The sequence below is a fragment of the Urocitellus parryii genome, chromosome 16 (assembly GCF_045843805.1).
Source record: "Urocitellus parryii isolate mUroPar1 chromosome 16, mUroPar1.hap1, whole genome shotgun sequence".
NCBI lineage: Eukaryota > Metazoa > Chordata > Mammalia > Rodentia > Sciuridae > Urocitellus > Urocitellus parryii.
Window position 1 is genome coordinate 17,470,791 of NC_135546.1, and position 16,019 is coordinate 17,486,809.

The 16,019-nt window shown below is 41.2% G+C and overlaps 1 protein-coding gene across 1 annotated transcript in view; it reads left to right on the forward strand.

The window, feature by feature from the left end:
* Positions 1-300: 300 nt before the first annotated feature.
* The window catches only part of LOC144250600 (uncharacterized), a 37,031-nt gene continuing 21,312 nt past the window's right edge, over positions 301-16,019 (forward strand). The window contains exons 1-3 of the mRNA XM_077793504.1: positions 301-399; positions 14,753-14,879; positions 15,060-15,120. Of these exons, the coding sequence (XP_077649630.1) occupies positions 397-399; positions 14,753-14,879; positions 15,060-15,120 (191 nt within the window). The 5' untranslated portion in view covers positions 301-396. The remainder of the gene's footprint in view (positions 400-14,752; positions 14,880-15,059; positions 15,121-16,019) is intronic.

A 16,019-nucleotide genomic window follows, 5' to 3' on the forward strand; every position in this document is an offset into this window, starting at 1 on the left:
CTCTGTCCCAGAGGCTAAGCCAAGGCTTCCCACCTGGATTAGCTCCCAGCACAGCCGGGAAGCTCCTCCTGAAAAGGGCTGGGGCCAAGGATCTGTCACTCTACCTAAATTCAGCCAATGATTGGATGACGTTAGCTGTCAGTCACGATTCAGAGGCGGGCCTGGAGGCCATCCATCCGGGTCGCTGGGGGGAACTGTCCAATCAGTGCGCAGAGGCAGGGGAAGGGCGGGCTCCCGCAAGCTCGCGGGCTTTTCTTCCTCACCGACTGGGCTGCTCCTGCTCCGGGCGCCGAGTTCTCTGCTCCAGGGACCCGGTGACTGCGCTGCCATGTTCTCGGGGATCTCGGGTGCCCGCAGGTTCCTCCAGAGGACGCCAGGTCACCAGAGAAGCCAACAATGGTGAGTTCGCTGAAGGTAGGCGTTCAGCACCTGCCTTGGGGCCCGGCGGGCGGGCGGGCGAGCTGCTGAGTGGCGCTCGGAGTCCCGCTGTCGGGTGGCCCTGGGCCCCGTCCCCTGGTTCCCTGGGTTTGGAAGGGAGGCTCAGGTCCCAGGTGTCCCCTTTGCTCCCTACCTGTGGCCCGCACTCACTTTTCCCAACGTGTAGGAAGCAGGACCCAAAGTGCACCTTCCTTCTCCCAGTGGAGCTCCACCCAGTGGACGTTCTCCAAATTGCAGGCGCCTCCTGCCTTCTAAAAGGCCACCTCCCTCCACCTCCAGCTCAGCCATTCTTCTTCCCACTCATTTCAAATGGACACCGCCTGCTAATTGTCATTATCGCGTAGTGAAATATCGGAAAGAATCAATCAATCTTCCTTCCCCCCTCCCTCCCCCCTCCCTTCCCCCCTCCCTTCCCCCCTCCCTTCCCCCTCCCTTCCCCCCTCTCTTCCCCCTCCCTTCCCCCTCCCTCCCTCCCTTCCTCCCTTCCCCCCTCCCTTCCCCCTCCCTTCCCCCCTCCCTTCCCCCCTCCCTTCCTCCCTCCCTTCCTCCCTTCCCCTTGTGTTGGAATCTGGGCTGGCCTCCAATTTGTGATCCTCCTGCTTCAGCCTCCCGCTTAACTTGGGTTACAGGCCTGTGCCAATGTCCCTGGCAAGAAGAACACTTTTGAAAGCATTTGTTTTCTATTTCTGAATATTATCCTTGAGGGGAAAGAATGATCACTTAACACTTCCTTGTGTTTGGTCAAAATAACTGCTTTAAAGGGAATAAGGGGGTTGTTTGTAGATCCCAGGGATATGGAATCCTGGGCTACATCAACAGAGTATAAGTGCTCCTTTTTCTGAGAGTCCATGATGTAGAGTCACACCAGTCCTGTAGTTAGGTAAGCACACGGGGTAATAATGATGTAGGGACAAAGGAGGCAAGGCACTGAAGGTAGCTGGAGACAGTTTTATCTGGCTGTAGCCAGTCTCAGAGGGCAATGCTTTTGCTGTAATCAATCCATCCATCCCCTGAACCCCGAATTCAGGTGGTTTCAGAATTTTACACCCAGCATGTAAGGGGAGGGGCTCAGAAGTTCACATTGTAATACCGGGACCCCCAAATAACTCTGACCACACAGCCTCATTCCAGTTAAGCCTTTATTGCTGGCCAGTGGCAGACACTGTGCTCCCAAAAGAATGAGATGGTCAGAGTGGTGCCCCTGCCTTCAGTTGGCTCCATATTTAAGCACAAAAACCACAAAAGGGAAGTCTGGGGGTCCAGGCAACGTAAGCAAGCCTGAAAGTTGTGGTCAGTTAGTCTCCAGTTGGCCCCATCGATCATTCTGTGTTCTTGGGGAATTTTCATGAACAAAAGAATCCAAACGGCCCCAGTCATGAGCTTTTTCAGTGTCATGGCTGAGTTCACCAAGTGGAGTCACCATAGTCAAGTTGTCACATCACACACATAAAAGCAGCTTTTTCTTTCTCTGTTCTGGCCAAGTTAACCCTTCAAGGACAGCACCTGAGGCGGGGAGAGCTTCTTCTCCCCTTTCTTTCCTCCCCCACCAGCTGTTACCATGGAGCCCAGTTGGTGACTTGTCTGTGAAGCCCAGCTGAAGGCCAGAGGCCTTGTTTGCACATTTCTACAAACTACTATGCTGGATACAAGTGTGTAAAAAACTAGTAAGGGGGAGTCCAGCCCCTGGAGTGCTGATTTCTTCCAGACTAGCAGCCCAGTAAAATAGGGGAACTCAAAAATAGGAAGTTTATCTACACTGAACTTTTTTGTGGACACTCTTTTGTTGACAGTCCTAAAATTAGCCATGGTGAAGATTTCTGGAGAAACCCAGTTACAATTTTTTGTGAAAAGAGGGGATGCCACTATACTAATGTCTGATTCCTTGACTGTCCTTCATCCCCAGCTCTTTTCAGTATGATTTTCAGAAAGGATCTGGCTGTGGTGCCCAGCCTGGCCTGAAAGTTGTGATCCTCATGCCTCAGCTTCCCAATCTGTTGGGATTAAAGGCATCGACAACCCCAGCTACAGAAAATAGTTCATTTTAACCCAAATATTAATTATCATACTAAGGAACATGGATTCAAGTTACCCTGAATGATGTGTGTGTCCCTTTTTGGAAGGTATTACATCACTTCTCTCTCTCTTTCTTTCTTTCTTTCTTTCTTTCTAATTTTCTTTCTTTTTTTTTTTTTAATATACCAGGGATTGAACCCAGGGGCACTTAAACACTGAGCCACATCCCCAGCCCTTTTTATATTATATTTTCAGACATGATCTCCCTAAATTGCTGAGTCTGGCTTTGAATTTAGCAATCCTCTTATCTTTGCCTCTCAAGCTGCTGGGATTACAGTTGTGTGCCACTGTGCCTGGCCTCCATGAACTTTTATAAAAGAAACTGTGTATCACTGCATTAACCAATTGCATTGGTAGGAACATCAGATTGGTTGGGTACAGAAAAAAAAATAAAGAAAATTTGTTCTGTATGTCTGTTATTGCATTGTGAGCTTTGGTAGATTTTGGAGACGTCTGGTAAGGCTAGTGATATATTCTGAGAAGTTTTGAGATTGTGGTCTGATACAGAAATTAAGATGATTGGCTATTAAGGGGCTTAAGGTAGCCCAAGATAATGTTTGCTCTCCATACAGAACCCTGCCTTTCCACCCTCATGGTGGTCTAGTTAGCTAAAGTCAAGTACTCCGAAGGTTCTTTGATGTAGATGCAACTGTATAGAGAACTTGAGTTCACAGCTGTAAAAATCTTGTGCTTTTTCTTTTATGTTCCTTAGGTGTAGACACCATGTCAGATTTCTTGGGCAGAGGTTCCCTTTGGACACCTCCCAGAGTCCCATGTCCTCAGCCACTGTCCTCTCCTGGAGTTGCCACAGAGTGCCCACAGCTGCCGTGTGCCTTGCAGGGTGAACAGAATTTCAGGCCCTGGGTCAGCTCCTCCTAGAGGGCAGCCTGATGTGTGGGGAAGCCTCTCAGGAAAGCTGCTGGGGGCCCTGGGCTGAGGAATCTCCTGGAAAAGGCCTCATCTAAACCGCTACTTCCTTGGGACCTTGTTTTCCCCAAGCTCTGTTCCCATTCCTTAGAGACAGGCGGACAGTCAGCCTGTGGATGCTGGTGCTGAGGGGCCAGGTCAGCAGTGACTCCTGCCCTTTTAGTCTCTCACAGTGTGAAGGAGCAAAACCTCTCCCAGAGCATAAGGACCACCCACCCCAGTGCAGAGCTGTGCAGACCTGTAAAGCCTCATAGAGTGGAGTCATGGTCCAGGTGCCTGCGAGGGTGATCCTGGATGCTTTCCATGAGCAAGACCAGGAGGAAGCATGTCCCAACTGTCAGGGACCTTCCCTGCCCCTTGAGCCTGACACATCTGTGCTCCCTCAGCACCAAAGCTTTCTGAGTATCACTTTGAAATGATGTGCTCACTTATCTGAGGCCCAGGTTTATTTATTCAGAGCCAAATGGGATGGACTATTATTAAAGAGGCAAGAGAGAGGCGGATTAAAATCCACCTTTTTTTTTTTGTTGTTAAAAATCCCAGCTTACAGCCAGGTACAGTGGTGCACACCTGTGATCCTTCCTGCTCCAGAGGCTGAGACAGGAGTGTTGCAAATTTGAGGACAGCCTTAGCAACTTAGCGAGGCCTTATGCAACCTGGTGAGACTGCGTCTCAAAATAAAATATAAAAATGACTGCGGATGTGGCTCAGTAGTAATATCTCTGGGTTTAATCTCAGGGGCATCAAACAAAAAAGGAAAAAAGAAAAAGACAACATCTAATTGCCTAATTTACCTTTTGCTACCCCTGAGTATGTGTAGAAAGTTTGTAAGATTCAGATTTGTCTTTTCAGTGGTTTCAAATTGAAATCCAACCCTCGATTCCAAAATACCACGTAAGATACAGAGAAACTCTGTCTTGTATTATTGCTGCAGAATTTGAGTCCAATTCTACAAAAATAGTGGTGGACAAATTTATGAATGTGATTTCATGAAAACTAGTATCTGTCCTTAACAAGGTGATGAATTTGACAAAGGATGACAGTTTTTCACTGTTGTCGTCTGAGCTTGGCAGGTTCATGCTAACTGTGTGGTTTTTTGTTATCAGGAATGGAACCCAGAGGTGCTTAACCACCAGGCCCTTTTAGATTCTTTGTTTTGAGACAGAGTCTTGCTACATCATCTAGGGCCGCTGGGGTTACAGGTGTGCACCATCACACCAGTCTTCATTGTAATTTTTAAGGACAATTTTGGCAATGCCTTGAATACCCAACTGTAATCATTTAATCACTGAATATCAGTGAAAGAGTAAATGACACCTGTTTTCTGCAAAGGAGAGATCCATGTGTCTAAATAAGGGTGTTGATCCCCTCATCATGTCACCTAATTCCTGTTCCCTCCCAACTGCCTCCTCGTAGGGCCACCCCTTTGGGAGCTAGCCTTTTAGCTTATGAAACTTGGGAGTAACATAAATGCTCTCTCTATTCTCTCTGCCTTGTACAACATTTTGGCGGGTCTTAGATAGAGTTTACTATTTCCAATGTTTTGAAGAGTATTTTTGTTGTGGCTGTAGTTGGACACAATACCTATTTATTTATTTTTATGTGGTGCTGAGGATCAAACCTAGGGCCTCTTATGTGCTAGGCAAGCAGTCTACTGCTGAGCCAGAATCCCAACCCAACTATTTAAAATTTTAGATGTAGTTTTTCTTAAGTATACCTCCAAAATACAGTAAACCGTGCCCTAAATTTCACATAATTTGTTGAAACACTCAGTGTTTTTTCAGAGAGTTTAGATCATGGGAACATTCAGTCTTCTTTGTGAGAAAGTGTGGTGTCTTTCCACTGATTTTGTTGTGTTTTTATGCCTCTAATTGTGTGCTTTTTGTATTATAATCATTTTTATCTCTCATTACATGTATTTTACCAAGAACTACTCTCCAGCCCAAGAGAATTGGTATTGTAGACTGTTGTTTATTTATTTGCTTACTTATTGAGTGCTGGGAATTGATGCCATGGATTTGCTCATGCTTAGTTATCTCCCAGAAATGAATTTCAATTTCTGAGCAACGTTCTGGAGGTGGGCAGGTGTTTTACTGGGGAATAAACCTACAGGCACTTGACCACTGAGCACATCCTCAGCCCTTCTTATTTATTTATTTTTTCTTTTTCTTTTTTTTAATTTTATTTTGTATAGTTGTAGATGGATAGAATACCTTTATTTTATTTATTTTTCTGTGGTCCTGAGGATCATACCCAGTGCCTCACACATGTTAGCAAGTGGTCTGCCACTCACCTACAGTCCCAGACCCCCTTTTTATTTTTGATGAAGACCAGTCTCACTAAATTTCTGAGTGTCTTGCTATGTTGCTGAGACAGGCCTCAAACTTTTGCCATTTCCCTGCATTGACTTCCCTAGTGGCTGAAATTACAGGTGCACACCACTACCCAGCAGTTGGAATGAGTTTTGAAGACTTATCATTCAATTTCTTTGCAGATGAAAATAGTATTGAAAATCAGTTTTCTTGCTTTTGTTCATACTTTTGAAATTTGTAACTATGACTCTTCCTCTTTGCTTTATTTGTTGCATTATTATGAAAAAGGTATTTAGCATATCATATTGTTTCTTTTGTATACATTTTTAAAACTTCATGGCTTGATAGTTTATTTACTTCTTTATTAGATAAACTTTGTTTTTATGAGCAATTTTAGGCTTACATAGTTTATTAGTCAGTGTTCTCTAGAGGAACAGTATCAAGAGGAAGTGTGATTATCAAAGGGGATTCATTAGATTGGCCTAATTGACCCGAAGGTGGATGTCCACAGTGGCCATCTGCAGGCTGGAGAGCTTGAGAAGTAGTAGCTGCAGAGTCCTAGAGGCTGAAGCCTCAGAACAAGGGGGATCAATGGTGCTGCCCTAGTCCAGACCAAAGATTCTGGAAACTCACTAGAGAATCACTGGCAGAGTCCACTTTGGGAGAGTGAAGAATTTTGTTCCACCCAAGACACCGTCCTATTGGATGGTGCTGCCTAGCTTAAGGAGGTTCTCCAGTTTGGCTCACTACCCCATATGCCAATCATTTTTAGACACACCCTTATGGACACACCCAGAAGCTCATTAATCATTGGCATCGTTTATGCCAATCAAGGTGACAGTTAAACGTGCCCTTACACATAGTATCAAATGCCCCTTCTCTCCAGCTGATAGTCTCCACTGTTTTCAACATATTGAATTGGTGTAGGGTGTTTGTTAGTTACTAAACCAGTTTTGAACATTTGATAAAGAGAATGGATGAAGCAACAAGTTATGATAAGCCAAAGTTCATCCTTTACTTTAGGGTTCCTCTTCCTTGTGATGTGATTGTGTGTGTCACGTCGTATACAAGATAATGTCATACAGAAGAGTTTCACTGCTCTGGGAATCCTGTGTTCCACCTGTTCATCACTCCTCCTCTTTCTTTCCTCCCTCTCTGCTCCCTAAGTCCTTGGCACCCATCAGTTCTGCTAGTGCATCTATAATGTTGTCTTTTCCAGAATGTTCTTGACTGGGAATCTTACTGCACTTGACCATTTCAAACTGGCTTCTCTCACTTACCAGTCTGCCTTTAAGGGTGCTGTATGTTTCCAGGCTGCAGAGCTCATTTTCTGGGTGATGCTCTTTGGTGTGGTTAAACTGCAGCTTGTCCATTCAGTATTGAAAGGTGCATCTTCCTTGCATCTAGCTTTGGGCCGTTGTGGATACGGCTGCTGTAGTCACTGCAGTGAGGGTTCCTGTGCCCATAATTTTCACATCATTTGCGTAGACAACTGGAGTGTGATGACTCAATTGTACAGTTTTTTGCATTTATGATTAAATTTTGCATTTATGATGATGAGCATCATTCATAGTCTTCTATTTAATACTTTTCTTTATTTAATTTGGATAATATGGTAATTTATGCCTCAGGAAGACTTAGGAGGTGTTAACTCAGCTTCTATGTTCTCGAAAAAAAGTAGAAAACTGGTGGCAGTTCTTATGTGTCTCATGGAAGCCTGTTTGAGATGTCAGAGCCTTGCCTTGCCTTGTTGGGAAGTAATTAGTTATTGAGTCTGTTTTTCTCAGCAGCCATGGGCTCATCTGTTTTGAGTATTTCCCCTTGTGTGTAAGTTGTAGGAGATTGTCTCTCTCAAAGAAATGGTCCAGTTTCTGTAAGTTGTCTAATTTGTGTCAAGCACATTTATGATAATCTGAAGTCCCAATGCATTGTTGACGATGACACTTTTAAATCTGTTAGTAGGTTTTCGGTCCTCGTTGTTTTTTTCTTTAATATTATTGTATATTTTACACTTTTAATTTCTTTCTTTTTATGTGGCAGTGAGGATGGAACCCAGTTTCTCCCAAGCACTAGGCAAGCACTCTTCCTCTGAGCCACAACCCCAGTCCTTGTCCTCTGTATTCTTAGCCTTTTGTTAGTTAATCAGTGATGCTGATGTTCATGAAGAACTTGATTTGCAGACTGCGGATTTCCTGATTGTGGTTTCACCAACACCTTCTCTGTCACCTACCTGTGGTCAATTTAGGTTTTTTTTTTTTTTTTTTTAATATTTATTTTTTAGTTCTCGGTGGACACAACATCTTTGTTGGTATGTGGTTCTGAGGATCGAACCCGGGCCGCACGCAGGCCAGGCGAGCGCGCTACCGCTTGAGCCACATCCCCAGCCCTCAATTTAGGTTTACCTTGCTCTTCTTTCTCTGGTTTTCTGAAGCGGCAGTTTCATTGGTTGCTTTTAGCTGTTCTTTTCTGGAATGTGTGTTGGATGACTTAGATACCAATACAGCGCCACCTCTGGTGTTCTCTATGAATTTCCTATGATGGACTTTTACATTTTTTTCTTTCAAAATGGTCACCTTTTCTCTTGAGTCACCTCTTTGTCCTGTGTCTGTTCAGAGCCCTGTGTTTCTTGTCCCCTTCCCTGGAGGCTTTTTAGCTTCTTCTGATCTGATTTCTGTTTTAGCTCTCATGTTCTTTGAGCATACATGGGATTTCACTGGTGGTGCACTTGTAGGGGTGTGGTTTATGTCCTGTGGAGTGTTGCTGTGACCCCGAGACCTCAGTGTGCTTCCCGTTTGGTTGAAGGTCCATGAAGCCCTCCTGTCTGCATCATTGTCCTGACAGAGTTGGGCTGATGTCTCTGAGGGTAATTGTGGATTCTTCGTTGTTTGGGGTGGTTCTGTATGGTTTCAGTCCTTGAGTATGCTTCTGTGTAAGTGGCAGGGACATTTTCTTTGTCTGTGCAGACATCATAGCATGCTTACAGATGTGAATGGTGGCCTCTTTCACACGCAGATGTGTGGGATAGTTCAGAATTCTGGGCTACAAACTTGTTGCTTTGCACACTCTGGAAGAGCTTCTGCCTTAGGTTTGTTTGCACCACCATTGCTACAGGCACGATGAATCTCTTTCACCACAGACAACCATTGCATATGTGGTCCACCCTTGATCAAAATGTCCTTGAGCAGAACATTGGTATGTGTCTCATGACTGTATTTTATGGTAGTGAACCGGCTGCTGTTAAGAAGAGTTTGACAATCATTGGACATTCATTGTTGCTGTGAGACTTAGAAAAGTAGTGCCTGCTGTTTATTAAGAAGATTGTTTTGAGAGTTATAAAACTTTGTATGGCTGTTGTTTGGACAAGGTGACTTTTTTTTTTTTTTTAGTGAGAGAGAATTTTTTTTAATATTTATTTTTTAGTATTCGGCAGACACAACATCTTTGTTTGTATGTGGTGCTGAGGATCGAACCCGGACCGCATGCATGCCAGGCGAGCGCGCTACCACTAGAGCCACATCCCCAGCCCTTATTTGTTTTCTTATTGTTATTTTTTTTGAGTTTCCCAGCACCATTTATTGGAGATGCTATCCTTCCTCCATTGCATGCTTTTAGCCCCTTTATCAAATATAGGATAGTTGTAATTTTGTGGATCGGTCTCTGTGTCCTCTATTCTGTACCATTCGTCCACCCGCCTGTTTTGGTACCAGTACCATGCTGTTTTTGTGACTATTGCTCTGTAGTATAGTTTGAGCTATACCGCCTGACTCACACTTCCTGGTTAGAATTGCTTTTGCTATTCTGGGTCTTTTGTTTTTCCATATGAATTTCATAATTGCTTTATCTATTTCTAGAAGAAATGCCCTTGGGATTTTGATTGACATTGCATTGAACCTATAGAGAACTTTGGGTAATATTGCCATTTTGATGATGTTAGTTCTTCATATCCATGAACAGGGTATATTTTTCCATCTTCTAAGGTCTTCTTCTATTTCTCTCTTTAGGGTTCTGTAGTTTTCATTGTATAAATCTTTCACCTCTTTTGTTAGGTTGATTCCCAAGTATTTTATTTTTTTTGAGGATATTGTGAATGGGGTGGTTGTCCTCATTTCCATTTCAGAAGATTTGGCACTGATATACAGGAATGCCTTTGATTTATGCGTGTTGATTTTATATTTGCTGAATTCATTTATTAACTCTAGTAGTTTCTTTGTAGACCCTGTTGGGTCTGTTAGATATATTATCATATCATCCACAAATAGTGGTAATTTAAGTTCTTCTTTTCCTATTTTTATGCCTTTAATTTCTTTCGTCTGTCTAATTGCTCTGGCCAGTGTTTTGAGAACTATATTGAATAGAAGTGGTGATAGAGGGCATCCCTGTCTTGTTCCAGATTTTAGAGGGAATGCCTTCAGTTTTTCTCCATTCAGAATAATGCTAGCCTGAGGTTTAGCATATATAGCTTTTACGATGTTGAGGTAAGATCCTGTTATCCCTAGTTTTTCTAGTATTTTGAACATAAAGGGATGTTGTACTTTGTCGAATGCTTTTTCTGCATCTATCGAGATGATCATGTGGTTCTTTAAGTCTATTGATGTGGTGAATAATATTTATTGATTTCCGTATATTGACCCAGCCTTGCATCCCAGGGATGAATCCTACTTGATCATGGTGCACAATTTTTTTGATATGCTTTTGTATTCGATTCGCCAGAATTTTATTGAGGATTTTTGCATCTATGTTCATTAGAGATATTGGTCTGTAGTTTTCTTTCTTTGAAGTATCTTTGTCTGGTTTCTGAATCAGGGTGATGTTGGTCTCATACAATGAGAATTTTTTTTTTTTTAATATTTTTTTTTTCAGTTCTCGGCGGACACAACATCTTTGTTGGTATGTGGTACTGAGGATCGAACCCGGGCCGCACGCATGCCAGGCGAACACGCTACTGCTTGAGCCACATCCCCAGCCCGGTCTCATACAATGAATTTGGAAGATCTCCTTCTTTTTCTGTTTCTTGAAATAACTTGAAAAGTATTGGTATTAATTCTTCTTTGAAGGTTTTGTAAAACTCCGCTGTATATCCATCTGTTCCAGGGCTTTTCTTGGTTGGTAGTCTTTTGATGGCTTCTTCTATTTCCTCCTTTGTCATTGGTCTGTTTCAATTGTGTGTGTCTTCCTGACTCCATCTGGGCAAGTCATATAACTTAAGAAATTTATCGATATCTTCACTATCTTCTATTTTATTGGAATATAGGGTTTCAAAATAATTTCTAATTATCTTCTGTATTTCTGTAGTATCTGTTGTGATATTGCCTTTTTCATCCCATATGTTGGTAATTTGAGTTCTCTCTCTTCTTCTCTTTGATAACATGGCTAACGGTCTGTCGATCTTATTTATTTTTTCAAAGAACCAACTTTTAGTTTTATCAATTTTTTCAATTTTTTTTTGTTTCAGTTTCGTTGATTTCCGTTCTGATTTTAATTATTTCTTGCCTTCTGCTACATATGCTGTTGTTTTGCTCTTCCTTTTCTAGGGTTTTGAGATGAAGTGTGAGTTCATTTATTTGTTGGTTTTTTCTTTTTTTGAGGAATGAACTCCAGCCAATGAATTTCCCTCTTAAAACTGCTTTCATTGTGTCCTCCCATAGATTCCGATATGTTGTGTCTGTATTTTCATTTATTTCTAAGAATTTTTTGATTTCCTCCTTTATGTCTTCTGTAACCCATTGATCATTCAGTAACATATTGTTCATTTTCCAGGAGATGCAGGATTTTTCCTTCCTTCTTTTATCATTGATTTCCAGTTTCCTTCCATTATGATCAGATAAGGTGCATTATATTATCTCCATCCCTTTATATTTACAAAGAGTTGCCCTATGGCATAATATATGGTCCATCTTTGAGAAGGATCCATGTGCTGCTGAGAAGAAAGTGTATCCACTTGATGATGGTTGATATATTCCATATATTTCGGTTAAGTCTAGGTTATTAATTGTGCTATTGATTTCTACAGTTTCTTTATTCATCTTTTGTCTGGTGGATCTGTCCAAAGGAGAGAGCAGTGTGTTGAAGTCACTGATAAGTATTGTGTTGTGGTCCATTTGACTCTTGAACTTGAGGAGAGTTTGTTTTATGAACGTTGCAGCACCATTGTTTGATGCATACATATTGATAATTGTTATGTCTTGTTGGTGGATGGTTCCTTTTAACAGTATATAGTGGCCTTCTTTATCCCTTTTGATTAACTTAGGTTTGAAGTTGATTTTATCTGATATGAGTATGGCCACTCCTGTTTGCTTCCCAGGACCATGTGAGTGGTATGATTTTTTCCAGCCTTTCACTTTCAACCTGTGTATGTCTTTTCCTATCATATGAGTCTCCTGAAGGCAGCATATTGTTGGATTCGTTTTTTTAATCCAGGTTACTAGCCTTTGTCTCTTGATTGGTGAATTTAAGCCATTAACGTTTAACGTTACTATTGATATATTGTTTGTACTTCCAGACATGCTTATTTATGTATTTATTTTAATATGGCTCGTTTTTCCTTTTTGGTTATATTTTTTGTTCTTCCCTTTACTGGGTTACCTCCCAATGTTAGTTTTGGGAGCTGTTTTTCAATTCCTCTTCTTGTAGTGTTTTGCTCAGAATGCCTTGCAGTGCTGGTTTTCAGGCTGCAAATTCTTTTAACTTTTGTTTATTGTGAAATATTTTAATTTCATTGTCAAATCTGAAGCTTAATTTTGCTGGATACAGTATTCTTGGTTGGAATTGATTATTTTTCAGCGTTTGAAATACGTTGTTCCAGGATCTTCTTGCTTTCAACGTCTGTGATGAAAAATCAGCCGTTAACCTAATCGGTTTACCCCTGAATGTAATCTGCCTTCTTTCTCTCCTAGCTTTTAATATTCTCTCCTTGTTCTGTATGTTGGATATCTTCATAATTATGTGTCTTGGAGTTGGTCTATTAGGGTTTTGTATGTTTGGGGTCCTGTAGGCGTCCAGGATTTGGCAATCCATTCCATCTTTCATCTCTGGGAAGTTTTCTAGGATTCTTTCATTCAGTAGGTTGTTCATTCCTTTGGTTTGAATCTGTATACCTTCTTCTATCCCGATGACTCTCAAGTTTGTTTCTTTTTTATGACATCCCATATTTCTTGGATAGATTGCTGGTGATTTTTTAGGATCCTTTCTGTGTTGACTATATTCTTCTGAAGTTGATACACTTTGTCTTCATTATCTGATGTTCTGACTTCTATTTGATCTAGTCTATTTGTAATATTCTCGTTTGAGTTTTTAATTTGGTTTATGGTTTCCTGCATTTCTAGGATTACTGTTTGATTTTTTAAAAAAATCTCTATCTGCTGGTATAGGTCATTCTTTGCCATTTGAATTTGCCTATTTAATTCATTTTCAAAGTATACTTTCATTGTTTGGACTTGCTGTCAAAAGTCTTCTCTAAGATTCCGTTCCATCTGAGTTAGGTATGCCTTGAGTTCTTTCTCTGTCCATTTTTCTGAAGCCTCTAGGTTCTCCTGTGAATTTAAGCTTTCCTGCATTGTTTGTAATCCTTTTTTCCCTTGTTTTTTCATGGTGCTCACATTGCTTTCCAACTCTGTTTGACTGCTTTGTTTCTGTTTTCTTCTTTAAATTTGTTTTGGTTTTCATAGTTTCAATATATCTCCTTTGTGTTGGGAGACAATGTTTAGAGATGTTGGGTTTAATTGTGCTTTACGGTAAATTCATTAGTTTCATTAGAGGTCTACAGAATTTGATGGCATGTATAGAATTGAGGTTTGAACTTAGGATTTTATGATGAGGTCGGGCAGAATCAGCAGCGCCGTATCTCTGCGTTGCTAGCTCGCCGTTTCCTGGCCAGCGCCGCAGTCTCTAGCAGTGGGGCAAGTCGCTGAATAAGCAGCTTGAATCTCCGTGCGGACAAATCGCTCTCTATTGAGCCCCAGTAACCGATCCTCAGTAGATGGAAATCCTTCCTCTAGGTTTTGGTGCACCCTAATTTTGCTGGAAATTCCTAACAAGATAGCTTTTGGCCGTTCTAACTCGTCATTCACCCGCACAGTGACGCAGTACGCGGGGGTGATGCACTCCAGACACCGCCATCTTCCCAGTCCTCATTGAGTTATTTCTAAGACACATGCCATCATTCCACTTACCCCATTCTGGTTTGACAGTAACCACAAGAAACTATCAAATTGTTGGTTTATTAATAAATACATTAAATTAATCAAATAGAGAACTCATGTTTGTTTTGGTCATTTAATAGTAAGCTAGTTGACTAAATTTGTTCTGGAGTAAAGCACCTACAAACTTCTAGTTGTTCTTAGTGTAATCACACAGAATGAGCTCAATCTCCAGTTAACACATTGTGACCACCTGTATGAAATGTTGTCTAAATGTTGTCTATGAAGGAATCTCCTTAGTGACCCCATGCCCAGAGGGTGGAGTGGGGGCTGGCTCTAGGCATTTCTTTAAGTATGGAACCATAGACTTTCAGAGGAAACAAGACATCAGTAAATACCATGTTGCCTACATTAACCTTGTAGGTACAGGGAGCCACTGTAGTTGGCAGAATCTCTCTCAAATGCTTAGTTTCATGATTCCTGCATTTTTCTACTCATCACCTTTCTTTTCTAAAGATGAGTACTATCAGAAGTGCTTATATTAGCTCTGTACCACACAGGACATTTGTAGGACATGTAATAGAGGTGCAACCATTAAAGAAGTTAGTAGTAATCTGGGAGCCTGTCTTACTTCCTGTGAACTCCCCAGAGGAAGGGTATAAATCACTATGATGTTTGCCTTCTGAGTAGCCAATTTCTAGTGTTGGAATGGGTGTAAGAAATTGAGTGCAGTAAAGATTTGATGGACCAAATCATGGAATTAATCAGGAGGCCAGGGAATCATGTGAACATCATGCATGTTGAATGCAGATTTCTCATGCTGTCAATCTTTCCTGGCCTCCACTATACATTTGTGGGATATTTCAGATCTCAGTGACCTTAGAGGATGTGGCTGTGAACTTCACCAAGGAGGAGTGGGCTTTTCTGGATGCCTCCCAGAAGAACCTTTACAGAGATGTGATGCTGGAAGTCCTCAGAAACCTGGCTTGTATAGGTAATAATGTTGGTTTTAAAATTAATCAAATCGGAGAACTCATGTTTATTTTGGTCATTTATGTAGAAGTGAAAAGGAAATCAGTTGATGAATTATTGAAGCATAAATGGCACCTACAATTTGGCAAAGCATTTCTAGCTCCTAAATATTCATGAAGATTGTTATGTTCTCTCATTTTAGGAAACAAGTGGGAAGACAAGACCACTGAAGATCAGATTGAAAACTCAGGAAGTAACCTAAGGTAACTGTACCCACAAGAGGAATTCGTGAGGGAATCTGAGAACTGTCATATAATTTTTAAAGCAAACAAACCGAAGAAGTATGCATAATTTGAAATGTATTTATTCTTATAATATTTTTTTACCAGAAATATATACTTATCTGTAACAGGTATTCAGTCTTTTCAAAGTATTTGACATGCAAAAAGGACTATGAAATTGCATATGTGAATATGACTATGTGAATAATAGCCATAGAGAAGCTGTGTTGCAAAGGATTGTTTCCTTTCAATCTCTTTATTTTCAGGCAACTTTAACAAGTCAGAAAAATCTAGCCTTTACTTGATGTTGGTAGAAATATAAAGACCTATAAATAAATAGAAAACTGTGAATGAGTTAGGTATCAATTATGTGCTGGTCACTTCTTCTTCAAAGAAGTCCTATGGTAAACTTCAAACTTTCATCACAGAATAGTGTGGGGAAACCTTCAAATCAATTCCAATTCTTAATCAAACAAAGACAAATTTTAATAGATTAAATCCATGTGACTGGGCCTGGGGATGTGGCTCAAGCGGTAGCTCGCTCGCCTGGCATGCGTGCGGCCCAGGTTCGATCCTCAGCACCACATACCAACAAAGATGTTGTGTCTGCCGAGAATTAAAAAAATAAATAAATATTAAAAATTCAAAAAAAAAAATCCATGTGACTTCATTATGTGTGCAAAAGATTTCATATGTCCTTCTTTCCTTCATAGGCACATCACATCTCACTCTGGACACAAATACTATAAGCATGAAGAATGTGAAGAGAAGCCATGTGCATTTAAACAATATAGGAAATCTCTGGTTTCTCTCAAAAGTGTTCACACACAAATGTTGTTACAAACTGGAGATAGACCATATGAAAGTACAGTTTGTGGGAA